Below are 21,562 nucleotides of genomic sequence, written 5' to 3'. Positions count from 1 at the left end.
TGGAAGCTCGGGCAGCGCTCAGCTGCCTTCACCGCCTTCACTGCAGTGGTGCTTTCTCATGTCAACAGTCTTCATGCTCTCTCTGCCCTGTGTCCAAGGATGACTTCTGATTTTTAGTCAAACAATGAAGTGTAATATATGCACAGAAAAGTGCACAAATTGTAAGTGTACAGTTCAGTGAGTTAGCACACAGTGATAACATTTATGTAAACTCCTTACTCAAAAATAATTAGAATGTTACTATTCCCTTTGTGCCCACTCTCAGCTACTGCCACCATGAACACTGCTATCCTGACTTCTAATACTGTAGATTAGTTTATGTCTGGTTTTAAAGTTTGTGGGGGTGGGGGGGGCTGTGTGGTTGGTGAGGGCCCTTCTCGCTTTGTGGAAACATGGTGGGAAAAGGTTGGGAAGCTCTGCCAGTTCCTTTCATGAGGGTCCATCCTTAACGAGTTAAACACCACCTAAAAACCCCCTCTCCTAATACCATCAGCTATGGGAATTAGGATTTTTAACATTTGAATATGGGCAGAGGACACAGTTTGTAACACATGGGGGAAATTCACATTGTATCAAGTGAAGGAAGCAGGATGCAAAATGGTTGTCAAGTTCTGGTACATTAAGATTGACTCATTGAAGGGTCTTACTTTAGTGGAAGCCAAAAAACAGAAGTTTTAAAAATGAATGTTTAAAGCCTAATCAGCCTAAAACCCCAGATCAAGCTTTATTCTGACAAAATCAGATTTATTGATTTGAACTGAGGAAGAGAATTCTGGAGGAATCTTTGAATGTTGCTTTGCAAGAGAGGGAAGGGAAGCTCTTTTGTAAACTAGGGTTCTGGCTAAAGGATTCTGGGGAGGGGCTCAGGGGAGTGGGAATCAGTTCTGGATTGCATTCTGGTTCTGAAATGAAATTAGAAGACGAGATTAAGTAGGCGGGAATTGAGTGCTATCATGAGGTAAGAGGATGAGATGGCTGGATGGCATCACTGATTCAATGGCCATGAGTCTGAGCAAACTCAGAGATAGTGAAGGACAGGGAAGCCTGGCATGTTGCAGTTCATGGGGTCAAAAAGAGTCAGACAAGACTTAGCAGCTGAATAGCAATAACAATGAGGCAAGAGTGGTTTAGCAAGTGCATATCCCCAGTAATAAACGAAAATAGCTGAGCGGGTTTAGAGCATCACTGGCTGCTTTTCTCTTTTCCTAGCCTGAACTGGTTTTCACTCAGATCTGGCCAGGTTTTAACTCTCTGCTTTTTTCCCTCAATTGAAGTACAGTTGATTTACAATGCTATGCAAATCTCCGCTTACAGCAGTGACTCAGTTATACACACATACAGATTCTGGTTTATATATGTATTCTTTTCCATGTTTCCATTGTGGCTTATCTCAGGAGACTGGATATAGTTCTTTCTGCTATACAGGACTCTGTGTGTGTGTGTGTGCTCAGTCGTGACAGACTCTTTGCATGCAACCCCATGGACTGCAGGCTCCTCTGCTCATGGGATTCCCCCAGGAAGAATACTGGAGTGGGTTGCCATTTCCTTCTCCAGGGGATCTTCCCAACCCAGGGATTGAACCCTTGTCTGCTGTGTCTTCAGCATTGGCAGGCAGATTCTTTACCACTAGCGCCACCTGGTTTCTATGCTTACCTTTTGAAAGTAGATTTTTTTTTTAAAATTTATTTTTACTTATTTGGCTGCATAGGGTCTTAGTTGTGGCACGTGGAATCTAGTTCCCTGACCAGGGATCGAACTCAGGCCCCCTGTATAGAGAGTGCAGCGTCTTAGCCACTGGACCACCAGGGAATTAGATTTTAATCCCTGAAATTAGATTTTAATCCCTGAAATTAGATTTTAAAAAGTATAAATCTACGTTTGTGTTTTAACCTGCAAAGGAATTCCAGTTTAACAAGGCTCACTCCTGTGGCCAAGAAGCAGTAGCCTAGGGGTAAGAACCCCAGCTACACTCTACCACCAGAGCTTCCTTCCTAGAAATGGATCTCCCTCCAGCCTCTCTCCTTCAACCGAGGCTACAGCCTGGAGACTACGTGAGACGGATGTTGATTCTTTTGCCATGGAAACGGCCGCGAATAAGGAAGTTACGCCAGAGGAAGAGGAAGTGGAGCGGCTGCGAACCCACGTGGGTCCTGCGTGTATTTTAGTTCCCCGAACCCAGTCCTTTAAACTCACTCCCTGCATACTAGGCATGGGTCGCTCGGGGAAGTTGCCCTCCGGGGTCTCGGCCAAGTTGAAACGCTGGAAGAAAGGCCACAGCAGCGACAGCAACCCGGTCATCTGCCGCCACCGCCAGGCCGCCCGCAGCCGCTTCTTCAGCCGGCCTTCAGGTAGCAGGGTCGCGATCAAGGCGCAGCCGGGCGGCGGGGTTTTGGGCCGGCCTGAGCCTCGACGGATCTAAGCCGCTCTGGGGCCCAGGCACCAGACGCTTCGTCTCTTAAAATGTCCAATCTCGAATCTGCTGTAAGGGCCCACTCTCCCCATTTAACAGATGCAGAAAGTGAGTTCACAGGAGGGAGATAACTTGGCTTGGGTACCACGAGTATCTGCGTCTGTAATTATGCCTGTGATTAATCTTGGCTCTTCACAGAGCGCTTTCACCCTCTTCTCTTTCCCAGGCCCCTTACTGCAGCCCCCAGCCGACTCACACAAGCGAAACCGTTTGCTGGAGGGTTCCCTTTCTGGGTCTGATTCTAGGCGTACCGTGGGCTGCTGAGGCGGACTGCGTTCAGAATTTAGTCTCTCAGATTAGGAGCCCAGACTGTCGGTTTGTTTCCTAGGGATGATTCTTGTTCTCTTGGCCAAGGAGTTTCGAGTAGAAGTGGGGACCTTACTGTTTATCGCTGGTTCTCAGGAAAGAGCGACTTGACGGTTGATGCAGTGAAGTTGCATAATGAGCTGCAGTCAGGGTCCCTGCGCCTGGGCAAAAGCGAAGCTCCCGAGACGGCCATGGAAGAAGAGGAGGTGACGCCAGCTTTCACCGAGAAGTCTTCTGGCACCTTCCTGAGCGGCCTGTCTGACTGCACAAACGTCACCTTCAGCAAAGTGCAGCGCTTCTGGGAGTCCAACTCGGCTGCCCACAAGGAGGTAGGGGGAAGCTCAGCCTGAGGCTAGCTGGAGGCGGGGGACAATTGACTGCTGTCTGGTGACAACAGGTGGAATTTCTGGGTGTTGTGTCACCCTTCCTACCCTCTGTGTCCCTGACCTATTGCATCTCCTAGGGTAGGTTCCACTCTGCTTTTTCTGAGTATCTTCTCATTTCAAGTGTAAAGTCACTCAGTGTATTTTCCAGACAATTTCCAAATGTCCAAAAAATATTTTGCAAACGTTTATCTCTTCAACTATACCTTACACAGGCCTTTTTATATAGACTGTTTTCAGAAAACATTTATTAAATAAATTAACACTGAATAACAGTGGCTAGGAAATGTTTTATCTAATAGGACCTAAATGTTACTTTTTTGTTTATAATTTTAAATTGTATATATTTATATTTTTTCATTGTTTAAATGAGAAGTATCAAAACTATAAATGATAACAAAGTGAGATGAGTAGAATAAAATATGAAAGTTCGCCTCCCAGCTTAACTTCTTTGTGGTAGTTACTGTTAACAAGTCACTGTGTACTTTTCTAGACCAGTGCTGTCCAACAGAAATGTAATGTGAGCCACACAAAGGATTTTAAGTTTTTTAGTAGCTATGTTAAATAAAAGTAAAAAAAAGATGCAGGTGAAAGTAACCTTAATTATGTATCTCACATGTAACCTGGTATACTCCAAATATTGTCATTTCAACTTATAATCAATATTTTTTAAAGTGAGGTATTTTTGCATTATATTTATTGTACTGAGTTTTCAGAATCTAGTCTGACACCTCCATTTGGATGCTAAATTTTCATTGGCAGTACTTGATTAGTATTTAAAGTTCATGAAACTTACAATTGCAAAAGTAGATTCTTATACCCAAGTAGTTCTAAATCTGTTTCCCAATAAGTATTTGTTTTTAAATATAAATAATTAAGATGTTTAAAGATGCAGTTCCTCAGTCATACTAGCCAGATCTCAAGTTCTCAATAACCTTTTATCAAGTTATTAATGCTGTTCTAGACTTTTTTACCCAGATTTTTTCTAGGTTTACTGAAGCACCATTATATTTTATATACACTATTCTACAACTTTTTCCCCACTGATCAGTGTTTCTAAATTCATCTATGTAGGTGGTCACCATTCTTTTCAGCGGTTACATCGTATTCAAATTTGTCATTAGTATGTGACACTACATTATTAATCCCCTGCTGAAGGCTGCGTCATTGTTCCAGTTGGTTGCTGCAGTGAACACACTTGTACACAAATGTTTGCACATTTGTGCGGATATTTCTATAAGGGGTAGAGCCCTGGAGATGGGTTTTGGGGCAAATGTGTATGTCTTCCAGTTTGCTGGGCCCCGTGATATGTTCCCCTGGCTCAGGGTGCAGTTCATCTTGTCTGCTCTGGGCTTTGTCAGGAGATTAATTTGTGACGGAGGAAGGAGAAGAGGCTACCCTGGGGTGGGATTTGATTGGAAATAGATGTGACAGATGGCTTCTCCCTTATGTGCAGATCTGTGCTGTCTTGGCTGCTGTCACAGAGGTGATTCGCTCCCAGGGTGGGAAGGAAACCGAGACTGAGTACTTTGCCGCACTGGTGAGTGAAGGCGACTTTCGGGTGGGCATTGGGAGTAGCAGGTTCTTCAGGCTGTAGAGAGAAGACAGGGACCCCTGCATGCAGGGGTGGAGAAAGACAGCCTTGAAAAGGTGAAAGGGCTTCAGTTATTCTCAGATGACTTGGTAAGGCTGGCGGGATTTCCTATATGATTCTTGTGAAACAAAATCCAGTCCTCTCTTTTATTTATTTCTTTCCCTAGTTGATAAAACTGGGTTACACCCAGGGGATTCTCTAGTAAAACTGTTTTTAGAGTGTAGTCTGGGGGTTCCCAACACGCTTTCAGGGGATTTGCTGTTGTTTAGTCTCTAGGTCATGTCCGATTCTTTTGTGACCCCATGGACTGTAGCCCGCCAGGCTCCTCTGTCCATGGGATTCTCCAGGCAAGAATACTGGAGTGGGTTGCTATTCCCATCTCCAGGGGATCTTCCCAACTCAGGGATTGAACCCACATCTCCTGCATCACAGGCAGATTCTTTACCTCAGAGCCACTGGGGAAGCCCTTTGGGGGCTTGGCTAGGTCAAAATTATTTCCATAGTACTACTAGACCATCATTTACCTTTTTCTGTGTTGTGAGTGTACCTTAGAGTTTTCCAGAAGTTATGTAATGTCTAATGACATTTTAACAGCTCATGGAATTGTGCTTGCATATTCTTATGTTTTTTAAAAAAATTCTCCATTTTAATTTTTAATATGATAAATATCAGTAGATATAATTTTCATAAACAAAATCTATGGGGAAATCCTCAATAATTTTTAAGGGTTTAAAAGTGTGAGAACCACTATTGTGGAGAAGGGGCAAACTATAACCTATGGGCATCATCTGACCCATGGCCTGTTTTTGTATAGCCTGAGGGCTAAGGATGGATTTTACATTTTTATAAGATGGTTAAAACACACAAAGAAGAATATGCAGCAGAGACCACATGTGGCCTGCAAAGCCTGAAATATTTATTATCTGGCTGCTCTTTGCAGAAAATGCTTTTTAACCTCTGTTCTAGAATAATGAAGTAAATTGAATAGCAGTATAATGGTTTTCATCACATGTCAGGCAGTGTTCTAAGTGTGATGTGTACTAATTCAGTTAAACCTCACAACTTAATTATCCCTGTTTTACAAGTGAGGAAACCCGAGTCACAGAAAAGTTAAGTTGCTAGTACAGAGTCACAGTGACAGAGCTGGGATTTCAGCTTCTGACACCAGGGTTCTTGGTCCTAACCATCCCCATGGGTACACGGGGCCCCAGTATCCCATTTGCCCCGCATGACGTGCTTCCCACATTCCCACCCCATGGCCTGGTCAGATGACAACCATGGAAGCAGTGGAGTCCACGGAGTCTCTGGCTGCTGTCGCTTACCTGCTGAACCTTGTCCTCAAGCGGTGAGTCCTGGCTCCTTGTGAGGGAAGAAGGGAGCGGGGCTGGAGGGGAGGGAGTAACACAGGAATTATTAAAAAGAACAAAGAGATGCTAAGTATCCAGTGGCAGTCTCCCGGCTCAGGCTCCGGGAGGCCTGGGATGTTAACAGGACAGAATGTGACTGGGGTGGCTGGGCAGGAGGGATGAGGTGGGATGTGGGGCCCGCTTGTCTGGGGACCTGCAGCCAGGGGACACGTGGGGAGAGGATTGGGGGGAGCCTCCAAGGGCCCATTGGGTCAGTAGTGGTGGAGAATATGAGGGAGACGGGGAGCTCAAGGGCCATCGAAACTCACTGAATTGGGTGTCACGACAGGGGAGCCAGCTGAGTGATGGGCCCGCACTGCCCTGCTCTGTCCAGCTTCTCCAGACCAGCAGCTCTCGGAGACCCCTCTGGGCTTCTCACCGTCTCTGTTCTCTCCCCTTCAGCGTGCCCAGTCCTGTGCTCATTAAGAAGTTCTCCGATACCTCCAAAGCCTTCATGGATATCATGTCAGCCCAGGCCATCAGTGGCTCCACCTCTGCCCTCCGATGGGTCAGTGTCTGGGTCTGGGTGTCCCCCTGCCGTCTTCCAGAGCTCACCTGATTTGGCTAAAGCTTGCACGCTTCCTGGGAGGGATATAGGCACTCTGTGGACCCTCAGAAAGCCCTTTGGCATTTTCCGGAGTCCCTGAGAACCCGGGCTATCTCCCACCTGGCAGAAGCGGGTAGAGCTGAGGGTCTCTGCCTCTCCTCTCAGGTCCTCTCCTGTCTGGCCACCCTTCTGCGGAAGCAGGACCTGGAGGCCTGGAGCTTCCCTGTGACCCTGCAGGTGCACCACGGGCTGCTGAGCTTCACCGTGCACACCAAGCCTAAGGTGAGGCTGTGGGACCCCGGGGTGGGAGGGGGCGGCCACTCCCATCCCAGTAAGCTGGCTGCTGCTGGCCTGCTGAGTGGCCCAGGGAGGTCACCCTGAGTGCTGGACTCCTATCTGGAGTTTCTGCTCCTGCCTGAAGTCCTGTCTGCTCACTCCTTCTGCAGGAGGGATGGTCATAGTCAGGCCTGTTTGAGTCTCTGCTGCCTCACTGGTCAGTGATGTATTTAGTTACAGTGGAAGGAGAGGGTGCTGGAGGGGGCTTTGGAGTCACACAGAACTGAGCTGAATATTTGACTCACTGTGCTGGGACCGTGGACAAGTTACCTAATCTCTCTGAGTCTTGGTTTTTTAAGCTGTAAATAGGGATAATAAATCAACTTTGCTGCAAGATCATGGTGACATTCGGGTGATTTCTTCAGACCTGGTACAGGCCCCGGCTTATAGCCAGTGCCTAGTAAGTGATTCTCGGCCACGCTGCTTCCTTCTGAACTTTAGAACTGGGGGGCGTGTATCAGTCATAACAGTCCTAAAAGTCACTCCTGGTGCTGAGCACGCTGATCCCAGGCAGGCCTATGCCTTCTTTCCTGCAAATCCCCATGGCGGTCCCTTCACTTGCTTCAGGTCTCTGCTGAAACGTCACATCACTGAGGTGACACTTACCTGATCACTGCATAAAAAAGAAACAACCCCTGTTTTATTGTCTGCAAAGTACTTTTGTGTTCTGGCATGCATTTCTTTACTTCTATCTCCCGATGAGTTGCTGGTTCACTGCTGAACTGGTGAGCACTCTGTTGTTGGATGATGGCGTGAACAGAGGAATCCGTGTTGTAAAGATGAGACCCTGAAGCGTAGAGACTAAGTAGTTTGGTTTGCTCAAGGTTTGTTGGTGAGTTAGTAGAAGAGCAGAAATTGAAACCCAGGTTTGTCTTACTTATCAGCCCGGGAGTCCATGCACACCCAGCACGGGTGTGCAATTGTTGCTCATTGCTGGTGGTCGTGACAACCACCCATGTTGCTGGTTGAGTGCTGACCCGGCCCTGTCCCCTTTTCTTGCCCCTCAGATCCGAAAGGCTGCCCAGCATGGGGTGTGCTCCATCCTCAAGGGCAGCGAGTTCATGTTTGGTGAAAAGGCCCCTGCCCATCACCCTGCTGCCATTTCTACCGCCAAGTTCTGCATCCAGGAGATCGAGAAGTCCGGAGGTGGGGCAGAGCGGTGGGAGTGGGTGGGGCGGGGCTGGGGCCAGCTGCAGACAGTGGGCTGGAGTCTCAGCTGCCCTCTGTCTGCCAGGCTCCAAGGAGGCCACCACCATGCTGCACATGCTGACCCTGCTGAAGGACGTACTGCCCTGCTTCCCAGAAGGCCTGGTGAAGAGCTGCAGCGAGACTCTCCTGCGGGTCATGACCTTGAACCATGTGGTGAGCTCATGCCCCAGTGCATGAGGAGGAGGGAGGGCAGAGCTTCAGACCCCAGGCCTGTGTGCTGGCACTCGGGAGGCTCACTGTTCAGGCCAAAAGTGGGAGTTGGGGTCTCCTGGCCCCGACCCTGCTCTTGGCTACACTCGAGGACCCATCTCATCCCTGGTGTGGGGCAGACGGGGCAGCCTCAGCTGGGAGATGAGCTCAGGGAGGGGGTGGAATTGGGTGGGACTGGTGAAGCAGCAGTCCTCCCCTGCCTAAGCTCTGCCCCACCCATGCTTATGGTTATATTTTTCTCTCTCTCGCCTTCTTTTGCTTACTTAGTAAGTTCAATATGACACTCTAAAGACACATAGAAGTGATGCCTTGCATTTCTGCTATCCTAGCACAATTTTGTTAATCTTTATATGTTCTCTTACAGTGTTTGTTCACATACATATTTTAAAATATTCATTATATAAATAACATGATTGTTGCTCTGAAAAAAAAAAAAAAACTCCAAAGTATATAAAGTAAAAAATAGAGGTCTATTTTTCCCGCCAAGTCTCATTTCCTAAGAAATAGTACAGGCAGCTTGCTGTGTATCCTTTTAGACAGTTTCTTTTTAGATAAGCAAACACATAAAAATACAGTTTTAATTATAGTATGCCAACCATTTGTAGCCTGTTTTTTTAGCCCATAATGTTAAAAACATTTTGTTCACATTTCTCTGATGTTGTTTAAATCATTAAAAAAATTTCCCAGTGGCTGCCAAGACTTCCTAAAGCAACAACTGTGTCTGAGTATCCAGGCGTCAGGGGCATGTTTGAGGTTCAAAGGGCCCAGGTCTCCCCCACAACCCACCAGATGGAGTGGGATGTGGAGGAGCTCAGGGCTGCAGTGACCGCCTCAGTGGGTTCCCCACTAACCTCCATGTCCTTTCCAGCTGGTGACAGCCTGTGCCATGCAGGCCTTTCACAGCCTTTTCCATGCCAAGCCCAGTGCGAGTACCCTGCCGGCAGAGCTCAACGCCCAGATCATCACAGTGAGACCTAACGGAGGGATGGGGAAACGGGGGACATGGCTGTGCCAGGGGGCAGCCCTGTTACCTGGCTACAGAGCGAGGTTGGATAGGCCAGGCTGGGCTGTCACAGAATAGGAGGCGGGTAGATAGCCAGGAGACAGTCCACCAAGGCCACATTAGCGTCCACAGGTGGGGCCCTGACTCTTGACTTTGTGGTAGTTAACACAGTAAACCATTCAGCATGGCCTCATGGTAGCAGGTACCTCCAACAGGGATCTCAAGGTGGATTTGGGGAAGGGGGCACAACCCTCCCCCCACCAAAAAAAAAAAATTGTTTGTAAAAATATGTGTATGTGCTCACATGCATTTTTCCAGAGAAGCGTTCTGGTCTTTCTCAGGTTCACAAAGGGTTGTATAACCCAAGTTATTCTCGACTGCTCCTAAAGACGTTTCTCCCCTAGAAGCTGAAGCAGAAGGGCTTCATGGATCAGGGAAAGGAGGGCCAAGGGGGCTGTGAGTTCTAGGGCCCCATGTGCAGGCTGTCATGCAGTGATAGGAAGGGGTGTTGTCACTGGGCTGCTGCTGAAACACTTTGCTCAGTCACCTGCTTGTTCCTGGTCCCTCGCCTAGGCCTTGTACGACTACGTTCCCAGTGAGAATGATTTACAGCCCCTGCTGGCCTGGCTGAAGGTCATGGAGAAAGCCCATATCAACCTGGTCAGGTAAGGTCATGGTAGAGGGCGGTCCTGCAGCCACCAGCCAGGCTCCCCACCCTGCACTGCAGACAGGAGGGCTGTGAGCCAGAAATTGGAGGGCGTTCAGCTTTTTCTGGGGGTGGTGGCGGTTCTGTGTTGAGTGTGTGCAGACCAGCTCTTGAGTTCATGAAGGCAGGGCTGGGGAGCACAGCCTGAGTTAGCCAGGGCTGCTGCCTCTCCTGCCGGAGCGATTACCAACCAGCTGTGAGGAGCAACAAGGTCTTCTGAGAGCATCTTCCCCACTGAAGGGTGGGGGCCAAGGGCCCCTGGCTGTCACCCCCAGCTATCACCCTGTGCAGTCGTCTGCTTCTTAGAGGGTATCATCTGCTTTCTGCAGCTCGACCCTACTTCCCACCTGGGTTAATGGTCCCCGTCTCTGGGATTCTTAGTCCTTCGAACCCAGTTTCTGTTTTGTGTCTCTGTCATAACATGGGGTTTCCCAAGTGGTGCTGGTGGTAAAGAACCTGCCTGCCAATGCAGGAGACGTGAGTTTGATCCCTGGGTTGGAAAGAGCCCCTGGAGGTGGGCATGGCAACCCCCTCCAGTATTCTTGCCTGGAGAATTCCATGAGCCTGGCCCATAAGGTTGCAAAGAGTTGAATATGACTAAAGCATGCACACAAAACACTCCCTCTTATAGTAGCCACTGGATAGCTCCACTTATCCCAAATAAGATTGAGAATAAAACAGAGTGTCAGTTGGTGATTTCATTTTGCCTGGAGCCAGGGTCGAGTCCCAGACGGCTTGACCTCTATGTCATCCTCTGTCCCCTGAAGGCTTCTGGTTGGCCCCCAGAAGACTGTGCTGCGTACTCTGCTTCCATGTTCCATCTCACTGATCATACCACCCCACGAGGAAGGTCTCAGCCCATTTCATAAACTAGAAACTGAAGCATTGTGTGTGAGCTAGTCATGCAGCTGCGAGGGAGCAGTGCCGGGTCTGCCAGACTCATGTTCTTTTCCTGCACCAAACTGCTCTTTACCTGGAGGTGCCAGAAAATGGCCAGATCATTTTGTTCTCCACTTTTCAGGGTTTATCCTGCAGGAGGTCTCCCGTAATTGTAGGATGCTTTTTATACGTATGTGCTAAGTCACTTTGGTCATGTCCAACTCTTTGTGACCCTATGGCAGAAACACCTAGGAGCAACCTGGATGTGTCCCAGGGTGGGTGTAAGGCATAGTTCCGGCGAGGCAGAAAAGGAAAGACGACCTCAACAGAAGTAGGTTACCTTTATTTAGGCAAGGAGGGGCGACAGTCGGCCTAACGACCAGGCTGAGCGCCGAAAGGGATCAGGGAGGCTTCATACTTATAGGGAGGTTTGTGGAAGCGATAAGGGAAACATCAATCAGGTGGGATATTTTGAGTATTCTTTTGTTGAGATGACACTTGTAGTTGGGCAGCGGGGTGATAAGTCTTCTGGGCGGGTGTAGGGGGTGGTAGGTTTCTGGACAGGGGGTGATAAGTCCCAGATAGATGTAACTGGCGGAGCATCAGGATGGAACTAAAGTTATGCTTTGTTTTAGTTAGATGATTCAGCAAGGGGCCTTTGAGATTGTTGCTCTCTTTTCTAGGCCCAAAAGACTCCTTCAGTGGGTACTGGTTAGGTGTGAACAGTGGGATACTAGGCAGCTGTTAGAAATAACTGAGGTAGATGGGTGCATGCTGATATGGGGAGATCTCCAAGACCTACTGAGGAAAAAGCAAGGTGTGTAATTGTGCATTCTTGAGCCAAACTACCAGGGTGTGAATCCAGACCATCCCACCCCCTCACCAGCTAGATGGCCTTGGACAAGTTATTTGACTTCTCTGTGCCTCAGTTTCCTCATCTCTGAAATGGGAATTGTGATAGGGTTTAATCTCAATTGTTGTTTTTATTTTTTACAAAGTTTAAGTGAATTAATGTTTGTTGTTACACCAGAACTTGGCATGTGATAATTGTTCCATAAGCGTTGGCAGTTATTATTTTGTGTGTTTGTATATGCATAAAATCTTCTGGAAGAGTATTTGAGAAACTTAGCCTTGATTTTCCCCAGGGAAGTGCATCTGAGAGTCAGTCTGGGAGACAGTGTGGGGAGGTAGGCATGCTCTTGGTTTTGTACCCTGGAGACCTGTTTGAACCTTTTACCATGTGTAGCTGTTACCTGCCTGACAGCACTCTGTATAGTTGCCCACCAGAAGGGCCTTTTGGTGCCCCTTGGATCTGTGGCTGCTTTCACACCTGGGCCATCTGAGTCCCCTAGGCCTCAAACCGGGCACCACAGAAGCCTTTTGTCTTGACAGGCTGCACCGGGATCTGGGGCTGGGCCACCTCCCTCGCTTTTTTGGAACTGCGACGACCTGCCTCCTCTCCCCCCACTTGCCGGTGGTAACAGCTGCCGCCCAGTGCCTCCAGGTACTGCTACCCCCAGCCCCAGTCTTAGTGAGGGGAACAGAGAGCCTGAGGGGGGCTCCTGCTGCCCCATCTCCCCCCCCAGAGCTCGCCCATGGTCTCTGGCCCTGTCCTGGGGAAGAGGTTCTCGGAGTGGAGGCAGACTTCCTGGAAGCTTCAGGGAGCAGTCACCTGGGAAGGCGGAGTGGCGCTGGGGGGCTAGCTTAGGCCCAAATGGCCATGGCCTCTCTTTTGCAGGAGATCCTGAAAGAGTGTGTTGCTCCCCACATGGCCGACATTGGCTCCGTGACCTCCTCGGCCTCAGGCCCTTCCCAGTACATCGCCAAGATGTTCAGGTGAGGATGCAGCCTCTGCGTGAGGAGGGAGTAGGGTGTGCCTGTCGAGAGCTCCTCATGGTGACAAGGGTTCCTCTTGTCAGCATGGCGGGCCTTGCGCACACTGCCAGAGCAGCGGCTGTCATCTGCGCGCTGGTCACATTCCAGGTGCTGTAGTGTCACTGTGCTTGTGAGTGTGGGCTTGGGGGCCTGTCCTCTGCCTCTCAGTACCTCAGGGTCCTCATCAGGCTGACGGAGGTGAGGACTGATGAGGTCTTAAAAGTAAAGTCCACAGAATAGTGCCCGCCGTGTAGTCAAGCCCCAATAAATAGAAACTACTGGTAGTTCTGTGGTTCTAGGAGATAGGTGCTGGCCCCATTTTACAGTTTGGGAAGGCTGAGCTGCTAAGTGGCAGCCTGACTGCAGAGTCTGCTCTTACGTGCTGGGCTGCCCTCGACACCACTGTGAGAGGGGCCGTTCACAGAGGCGGCCACCTCACCCTCCCCGCTGCCAGCGAGGAGCCTCGGAGCACCAGGGGGCCCGGATGCCTGGTATCCCCTCTGGGTCTGTCTGCTCAGCTCTGGGGTGTGCTCTGGGCTCTGTTCCTTGCGAAGACCTGGAGTGAAGTTTCTGGAAAACTGAGTAGAGCTGTTCTACCCCCACCCCACCCCCCAACTCCCCTCTTTCCCCACACTGACCCCTGTTAGCCATTCTTGCCTGAAGCCTCTGAAGCTCAGCCTTGAGAGATGAACTGACCCCAGTGTGCATAGGACAGAAAGGGCTGGTGCCCTGCCCACCTCCACTGCTGCGGCTTCCCTCCCTCTTACCAGATCACCTGTTCCTACCCCAGCTTCCTACCTCTGGTCAGACTGAGAAAGCATGGGCTCTGGAGGCTCAGTGAAGGTTATTTAGTCTCTCTGAGCCTCAGTTTCCCCATCTGTTGTTGTTCAGTCACTAAGTCGTGTCTGACTCTTTGTGACCCCATGGGCTGTAGCATGCCAGGCTTCCCTGTCCTTCACTATCTCCCGGAGTTTGCTCAAACTCAGGTCAATGAGGCCATCCAACCATCTCATCCTCTGTCAACCCCTTCTCCTGCTCTCAATCTTTCCCAGCATCTGAGGATGGAACAAATAACCTTACAGCCTTTTCTGGAAGTGTGAGGATTATATAAATGAGATTCTTAGCATAGAGGGCACTTGATAAATACTAGTTCTCCCCCCTTGGCCTTCCCTGGAGCCCTACCCTCGCTGTGGTCAGTAGTTCCTGGTGCCAGCCATACACTTGCGTGACCCTGACTGCCCACTCCCTTGGCAGGGCGGTGGAGGAGGGCCTGACGTACAGATTCCATGCAGCATGGAGCTCTGTGCTGCAGCTGCTGTGTGTCTTCTTCGAAGCCTGTGGGAGGCAGGCCCATCCTGTGATGAAAAAGGTGAGTGGGGGAGCGGCTGGGCCAGGGCAGGAGGTGGCGCTGGGGCTGTTAGACCATGACCTCTTGGAGGGGCATGTGTCTCTGTTACGTCTGCACTTCATCCACACTCCCTACCCACCTTCATCCACACCAAGGGCCCACAGCAGGTGCTCAGTACTGTGTCCCCAGGAAGGTGACTGGGCCAACATAGAAGGAACGAGAAGAGGGACAGAACCAACCCCCCACCCCCACCCCCTAATGCCTGCTTGCTCGTCTTGCCTGGAGGTGATGGTTTTAAAACTCACAGGGAACTAGTATGATTCTTCCTCACCTCTGTCTGTTTTGTTTTAATTCTTCAAATTTCCTATAACAAGTGAGAATAGCATGTTAAGCAGCCTTAGGTCCTGGGGAGGTTACTAGGGCCCAGAGGAAGCCATGTAAGGCTCAGGGATCACCCAGAGGTCCTCCTTAGCTCCAGGAGCAGGTGGGGGCCCAGGGACAGGCTGCAGACCTCTCTCCAGCAGTGGAGCAGCTCCAGGCCTCGTGGGCCCCCCTCACTACCTCCCCCTGATGCTGGTGGGATGAAAGGAGCCACCTTGGGAGGGTGGGGGCTGCCTTGAGAGGCCTGGTCTGGGTGCTACCAGATTAGGCTGGCAAATCAGACCCCTAGGAGAGGTCCCCAAAGAGTGAGGCTCACAGTAGGGCTCTGGGGGACTATGGAGAGCCAGAGGGTGCAGCTCTGTCTCGGGGGGCAGCCACTCCACAGCACCTATTAATTTACTAATAGTACGTGTGGGTTTGCGCTACCCAGACTTTCCCATTTTTCTAGATAAACTGGAGCTCTACATTTGTATGTAAAATCTCCTGATTTTTACATGTTACTAACAAATACAGAATTTTTTTTTTACAAAATCCTGAGGCATTGAGGAGGGGTCAAGGACAGGTTAACTTTGGTCATTGGTCCTTGACTTCCCAGGGAGCATAAGCTGGGCCCGCGCTCCTGACCTCATCCTCTTGGAGCCTCTGGCCTAGACTCAGCCGTGGTGCCTGCCCTGCACGCCCGTCTCACGCCTGGTCCTTGTCTCCGTGCTCTAGTGCCTGCAGTCGCTGTGTGACCTGCGCCTCTCCCCCCACTTCCCCCACACGGCAGCTCTGGACCGCGCGGTGGGGGCTGCGGTGGCCAGCATGGGCCCCGAGGTGGTTTTAGAGGCTGTGCCTTTGGAAATCGACGGCTCGGAGTAAGTGCTGCCCTGCCTGGCTTCCATCCTAGTATCAGGAGAGCCACGCAGCTGGTTCCCTGGGAGGGCGTCCACGCCCTGCGCGCTGGTCAGCAGGAGAGGACGGAACGGCCTGTGCTGCTCCTCGCCTCGTGGAGGACGGCTCCAGGCCGTCACCTCTCTCTCACCGGGCGTTCCCTCCCTCCTCCCAGAGAGACTCTGGATTTCCCCCGGAGCTGGCTGCTGCCTGTCATCCGAGACCATGTCCGGGAAACGCGACTTGGTTTCTTTACCGCTTACTTCCTGCCTCTGGCCACCACCCTGAAGAGGAAAGGTACCGTGGGCCCACTGCAGTCCTGGAGGGGTTGGGAAGGGCTCCTGCTTCAGCACCTCAGCATTAGGATGTGCGGCAGCCTCCCCCGGCCAAGTGGGTGCTTGGCCAGTGCTAGAGCACCATCATCAGTGGGGCCCGAGGCATGGCCAGGTCCCCATTACAGGACCCTGCCCTGAGACAGGCAAACAGGGGCCTCATCTCCCACCACAGGAGACAGGTACACACCGATATACACATGCAGAGCTGTTCCCAGTACACATCCTGACAGCCCCACATCCCTCAGGGGGGCTCCAGTGAAGGCAGTCATGGTAAAGACCCCCATGGGACACACAGTGCTCACTGTAAAGAAAGACAGACCTGATGTGGGAATGGACCTGTGTAGTCCATGGTGAGCTGAACAGATTATATTCAGATCTCAGCTCAGCCACTCCACAGTTTGGTGACATCAAGCAGGTTTATCCCCCCCAACTTAGGTCTGCGCTTCATCTGTGAAATGAGGACAGTAATCGCGATGGTGTGAGGATTAAATGAATAATCACGAAAGTGCATGGTACTCAGCCTGCCTTGTAGAAGTTATTCAACAAATGTTGCCACTTTTATTGTCCAGTGAAACAAGGTTTCAGAACAGTATGTGTATAGTACAGCACACTTTATGTTTTTAAAAGTGTGCATGTGTTTGGAGAAATGTGACAAAAATAGAAGCAAGGAGGAAGATTGGCGGGGAAAGACTGTGGGCAGACATCGCTTTCTATTTTACACAGGTCTTTTTAGTTTTTCCAAACAAACAGGTATTTGTTTAATAAGTGTTTCATCTGAGTGGAGGAATCACCCAAATTCCTTCTGCATCAGTGGGCTTTTGGTGTGGGTAAAGATGAGGCCTCTTGGCCAGGAGTGTGCCCAGGGTCAGACTGTGTCCTGTGTCACTCTAGCAATGGACCTGGCCCAGGCAGGCAGCACAGTGGAGTCCAAGATCTATGACACGCTACAGTGGCAGGTAAGGGGTCCGCTTGGGGATGTGGGGAGGACAGGTGGGCACAGGGTTGCCGCGCGTCACCTTCCTCTGTCATCCTCTCCCTCTCCAGATTTGGACCCTCCTGCCTGGGTTCTGCACGAGGCCCACAGACGTGGCTGCTGCCTTCAAAGGGCTGGCACGGACTCTGGGCACGGCCATCAGCGAGCGCCCAGACCTGAGGGTCACTGTGTGCCAGGCCCTGCGCACCCTTATCACCAAGGGCTGTGAGGCAGGTACGTGTGGGGTCAGGCCTGGTGGAGGATGGCTGCTGTGGCATGAGTTCCCTGACCCCGTCTGGCCTGCTTGTTGCCTGAGCTATCACTCATCCTCTGCAAGGGTCTGAGTGTCTGCTGGGGACCCGAGGAGTTGATGGGACGCTGAAAACTGCCCCCTTTCTCTCTTTACTCTCAACATGCTGGCAGTTGTCCAGCCTTTATGTGGGGCTGGTCCTTCGCTGGCCCCATAGACTGGGGTGGCCCCATTCTCTGTCCTCTGGCCTCAGCCTCTCCTGTCCCAGAGGACCCCAGACCTCTGGTCCCATAACAGGTGCCCCAAAAGAAGGCGTCTGGGCTGTAGCCCCAGTGGCCGTTGAGGTGGGGTCATGTTCTGCCCCTTTTGTGCAAACTTTGATCTTTCTGCCAGAGGCTGATCGTGCTGAAGTGAGCCGCTTTGCCAAGAACTTTCTGCCCATCCTGTTCAACCTGTATGGGCAGCCTGTTGCAGCCGGAGATACCCCTGCTCCTCGGCGGGCCGTGCTGGAAACCATCAAAACTTACCTCACCATTACTGAGCCTCAGGTGAGCTGGTGGAAGAGCGGGAGGAACGGTCTCCGGTAGGTGAGGGGTGGTTGGGGGTGTTGGAAAAGTCGAGACTCCACCCACCATGGCTCACTTGGACCTCTGCCCCCAGAAGAACAGGGGACCGCATGGCAGCAGTGCACTGGGCTTGGGGCCCAGATAGGGAGGAGAGGAGGGAACAGAGACGAGGGGATAGTTCTGTGACCTGCTGCGCTTTGAATTTTCTCTTATGTGTGTGTTTTGTATTTTCTCCTGAACAACCATCTCCTTACCCCTTTGGGCTGCCAGCTGGTGAACGGTTTCCTGGAAAAAGCCAGTGAGAAGGTACTGGACCCTTCTAGCTCTGACTTCACCAGGTGAGTACCCCACTTGAGCTGGGGCAACCCAGGGAGCTAGAGGGTATGCTAGCAGAAGCCCTGTGTTTCTCTCTGGAATTATTTAGGAGTGTCTTGAGGTATTGAATGACCCAGCTCCTCCAAGAGGCCTGACCGGCTCCTCCTTCCCAGAGCAGCATTGTAGTCTGCTAGGGATGGGCCAGGACCATGGAGACGTGCTGCGCAGGTTCAAATCCCAGCTCTGCCACTTATGAGCTGTGACCCTGGACAAGTTAGTTATCTACTCTGAGCCCTCATCTGTAAAATGGGCATAATGATAGTACCTGCAAATAGAGTTGCTATGAGGATCGAAGGTGTTGACACATGTCAAGTGTCAGGAACAGTAGCTGATATCTTATGAGTGCTGAATTAGGTACAGGCAGTGATTATTCATGGGCTCCTTCGAGGCCGCTTGTCCTCCTCCCCCTGACCTTTCCTACCTCCTCCGTCCCCAGTAGACACGAGGACACAGATAGTCCACGCCCATGCCCTTCCCCAGCCTCCGCTAAGCCCCTCCTTGGTCTCCTGTCGCCGAGCAGGTTGTCTGTCCTGGATCTGGTTGTGGCCTTGGCGCCCCATGCTGATGAAGCCGCCATCAGCAAGCTATACTCCACCATCCGGCCCTACCTAGAGGTGAGCCACGGAGGCCAGGAGCCCCGCACGACCACACCTGGGGAGAGTGGAGGCTCCTTGTGGGGTGTGTGTGTAGGGGGATGTCTCTATGCCTTGCTGCCACCCAAGACTGGGTCTTCATCTAGTTTCTTGTGGCATGGCTGCCCTCTGTACTTATCTAGTCCTAGACTCTTGTCATGTGGATGCCATGTTGAGGCCTCAGCTGCTCAAAGATGCCCCTTGCAGAGCTGAGACCTAACTCACTCACTGGGCCTATCCCCGCCTGGCCTACCCTTCACTCCACCCAACCTCATCCCCCTGCTGCCACTCATGCCTCATTAGGTGGCTTTAAGAGTTCCAGACACAGCAGCCCTTGTGGGCCTTAGCCCGTCCCCTGCCTGCTGCAGCTAACCACCAGGCAAGAGTCAGGCCAGCGTGACCTTCTGAAAACTGTCACCACTGCACGTGTAATAAGCAGTTATCCAGCAGTGTGAGCAGTGCCCTGGGTGGAACGTGCAGGCGGACACACAAGTCTAGGCCAGGGCCACCCCACCTCCAGAGAGGTGTCCCTGGAAGAGCAGAAGGGAGGGAGGGGGGCTTCACTCCCCCTGGCGTCCCCTGCCTGGCCCAGAGTCAACCTCTCACCATCTCTGGTCTCCCTCCCCTCTAGTGGGGTGTCACCAGCTCCAGAGGGCTTGCTTCGCTCGGTCCCCTCCAGGGCCGGTCACAGCTCATGTGGCTGCTCTGTGGGTGTTACTGGGCTGAGTGACGGTTGAGGCGGGTGGACGGATGGGAGGCCGCCCCAGCCTCCTTTCTCACCCTGTCCATCACACACCTTCCCAGAGCAAGGCCCACGGGGTACAGAAGAAGGCCTACCGTGTGCTGGAGGAGGTGTGCGCCAGCCCCCAGGGCCCCGGGGCCCGCTTCGTGCAGAGCCACCTGGACGACCTGAAGAAGACCCTGCTGGACTCGCTGCGGAGCACCTCCTCGCCCGCCAAGAGGGTGAGGACTCCAGGGGCCCCACTCCGCCCGAGGGTGGACGGGCAACACTGGGGGAGGACCTGCCTGGAGACACTTTAGGGGGCTTCCGGGGCGAAGGTGGCATTGAGGGCCCTGACTGTTATCGCCCTGTCCCGCAGCCCCGTTTGAAGTGCCTCATACACATTGTGAAGAAGCTCTCGGCCGAGCACGAGGAGTTCATCAGTGCCCTTGTCCCGGAGGTGAGGGGTGCAGGGGTAGGGGAGATGGGGTGCGTGTGTGAATGTGGCTCCTGAAGATCTGCTTGGATCTGGGAGGGCAGATATGGGAGTGGGGGTGGCCGGGGAGCGTGAGCGCCCTTACCTGGCCCCTCTGCCTCAGGCTGCCAGCCCTGGGGTGGCCAGCTTGGGGAGCCCATGCTAATGGGGCTGTCCTGGCAGGTGATCCTCTGTACCAAGGAGGTCTCGGTGGGAGCTCGGAAGAATGCTTTCGCGCTGCTGGTGGAGATGGGCCACGCTTTCCTTCGGTTTGGCCCAAACCAGGAAGGTGAGGCCTGGGTGACCTGGGGCTGGGATGGATGCTCTGCTTCCAGCCTGGGGGAGGAGGCACCCCTCAGCCACTAGTCAGAGAGATGAGGTAGTGTGAGCTGTCTGGCCCTGGCCCCAGGCAGGCTGCTCCTCTCTGGCTGGAATTCCCCCTTCCTGGTGGGCCCACGATGCTGCACACATGGGGGGCTCTGCCCCGGCAACTCCTCCTGCTCTCTGCCCCCCAGAGGCCCTGCAGCGCTACCTCGTCCTCATTTACCCCGGCCTCGTGGGCGCAGTGACCATGGTCAGCTGCAGCATCCTGGCCCTGACCCACCTCCTCTTCGAGTTTAAAGGTAAACGCTATTTCCTTGAAGGCCTGGGAAGCCCTCGGGGTAGGACAATACCCAGGAAGTCAGGACAGGGTGGCTACCAGAATGGAGAGTGGTCCTGGGAGGGAGGATGAAGAGCAGGACCCAAGCCCAGCTGCCTCCCACCTTCTCCGCTGCCTAGCTCGGCCTTCCTCCTTTCGCAGCTGCCAGTATTCTGTCAGAGTCCCGGAGGGTAGGGGTGGGGTGGTTAGATCCCTTGCCCAGATCTTAGTTAAGGTTCTGCTTCTTCTCAGCCTTGTGAAACCCTGAACAAACTCAGAATTCTCCTGGAACCTTACTCTCTTACCTCTAAAACGGGAAAAGCATAGCACCTGTTCATAGGGTGGCCGAGGGACTAGAGGAGATATTCGTGGACAGGGTCTAGTCCTTTGCTGGGCACACAGAAGCCCCTCGGGTCAGCTCCCACTCTTCTGGCCCAGCTGGGGCCTGGGGTCTGGGTGGGGTTCCCGGTGTCCCTGACAGTGGCCCTCTGGCCACCATAGGTCTAATGGGGACCAGCACAGTGGAGCAGCTGCTGGAGAACGTGTGTCTGCTCCTGGCCTCGCGTACCCGCGACGTGGTGAAGTCAGCACTGGGCTTCATCAAGGTGGCAGTGGTCGTCATGGACGTGGTGCACCTGGCCAAGCACGTGCAGCTGGTGGTGAGTGTCCCCTTCCCCTCGGTCGGTGGCAACATGGCCCGAGGGCTGCCGGCAAAGACTCAGTGGGGTCTTGAGGACAGGCGGCTTCAGACACTTTCTTAGCCACATGCTGTCTCGTGCAGCAGAAGGTCGTGCAGGAGCCCCCGAGGGGCTGGTGGTGGAGGTAAAGGGGCACAGCGCCCAGGCCGCCCCTTGTCATCCCTCCACGGCCCTTCCATCGCAGCAGGGGCTCTGCAGGGCAGGGCCAGTGGGTAGGGCCACCCCTTGTCTTAGATGGCCAACCAAGGCCAGATTTCCCCTGTCCGCAGCGCACGTGAGAGTAGTCCTGGGAACAGAGCCGCAGCCTGGGCTTTCCTCGGGCAGCCCCCAAAGCTCCCTTTTCATTTTCCCTCTTCATTGTGATCTTCTGG

The 21,562-nt window shown here is 52.4% G+C and overlaps 1 protein-coding gene across 1 annotated transcript in view; it reads left to right on the top strand.

The window, feature by feature from the left end:
* Positions 1-2,105: 2,105 nt before the first annotated feature.
* RRP12 (ribosomal RNA processing 12 homolog) overlaps positions 2,106-21,562 on the top strand; it is a 29,010-nt gene continuing 9,553 nt past the window's right edge. Inside the window, exons 1-25 of the mRNA XM_020883496.2 lie at positions 2,106-2,348; positions 2,873-3,105; positions 4,616-4,699; positions 6,022-6,098; positions 6,562-6,667; positions 6,872-6,988; positions 8,050-8,188; positions 8,277-8,404; positions 9,330-9,428; positions 10,038-10,129; positions 12,442-12,553; positions 12,788-12,885; positions 14,179-14,293; positions 15,368-15,510; positions 15,702-15,823; positions 16,753-16,817; positions 16,906-17,068; positions 17,478-17,632; positions 17,921-17,988; positions 18,546-18,639; positions 19,462-19,620; positions 19,758-19,838; positions 20,037-20,142; positions 20,369-20,476; positions 20,995-21,152. Of these exons, the coding sequence (XP_020739155.1) occupies positions 2,210-2,348; positions 2,873-3,105; positions 4,616-4,699; positions 6,022-6,098; positions 6,562-6,667; positions 6,872-6,988; positions 8,050-8,188; positions 8,277-8,404; positions 9,330-9,428; positions 10,038-10,129; positions 12,442-12,553; positions 12,788-12,885; positions 14,179-14,293; positions 15,368-15,510; positions 15,702-15,823; positions 16,753-16,817; positions 16,906-17,068; positions 17,478-17,632; positions 17,921-17,988; positions 18,546-18,639; positions 19,462-19,620; positions 19,758-19,838; positions 20,037-20,142; positions 20,369-20,476; positions 20,995-21,152 (2,961 nt within the window). The 5' untranslated portion in view covers positions 2,106-2,209. The remainder of the gene's footprint in view (positions 2,349-2,872; positions 3,106-4,615; positions 4,700-6,021; positions 6,099-6,561; positions 6,668-6,871; positions 6,989-8,049; positions 8,189-8,276; positions 8,405-9,329; positions 9,429-10,037; positions 10,130-12,441; positions 12,554-12,787; positions 12,886-14,178; positions 14,294-15,367; positions 15,511-15,701; positions 15,824-16,752; positions 16,818-16,905; positions 17,069-17,477; positions 17,633-17,920; positions 17,989-18,545; positions 18,640-19,461; positions 19,621-19,757; positions 19,839-20,036; positions 20,143-20,368; positions 20,477-20,994; positions 21,153-21,562) is intronic.

This window comes from Odocoileus virginianus, chromosome 7, assembly GCF_023699985.2.
Source record: "Odocoileus virginianus isolate 20LAN1187 ecotype Illinois chromosome 7, Ovbor_1.2, whole genome shotgun sequence".
Lineage (NCBI taxonomy): Eukaryota > Metazoa > Chordata > Mammalia > Artiodactyla > Cervidae > Odocoileus > Odocoileus virginianus.
Note: the sequence above shows the minus strand (reverse complement) of the source record. Positions and strands in the feature narration are given on the sequence as shown.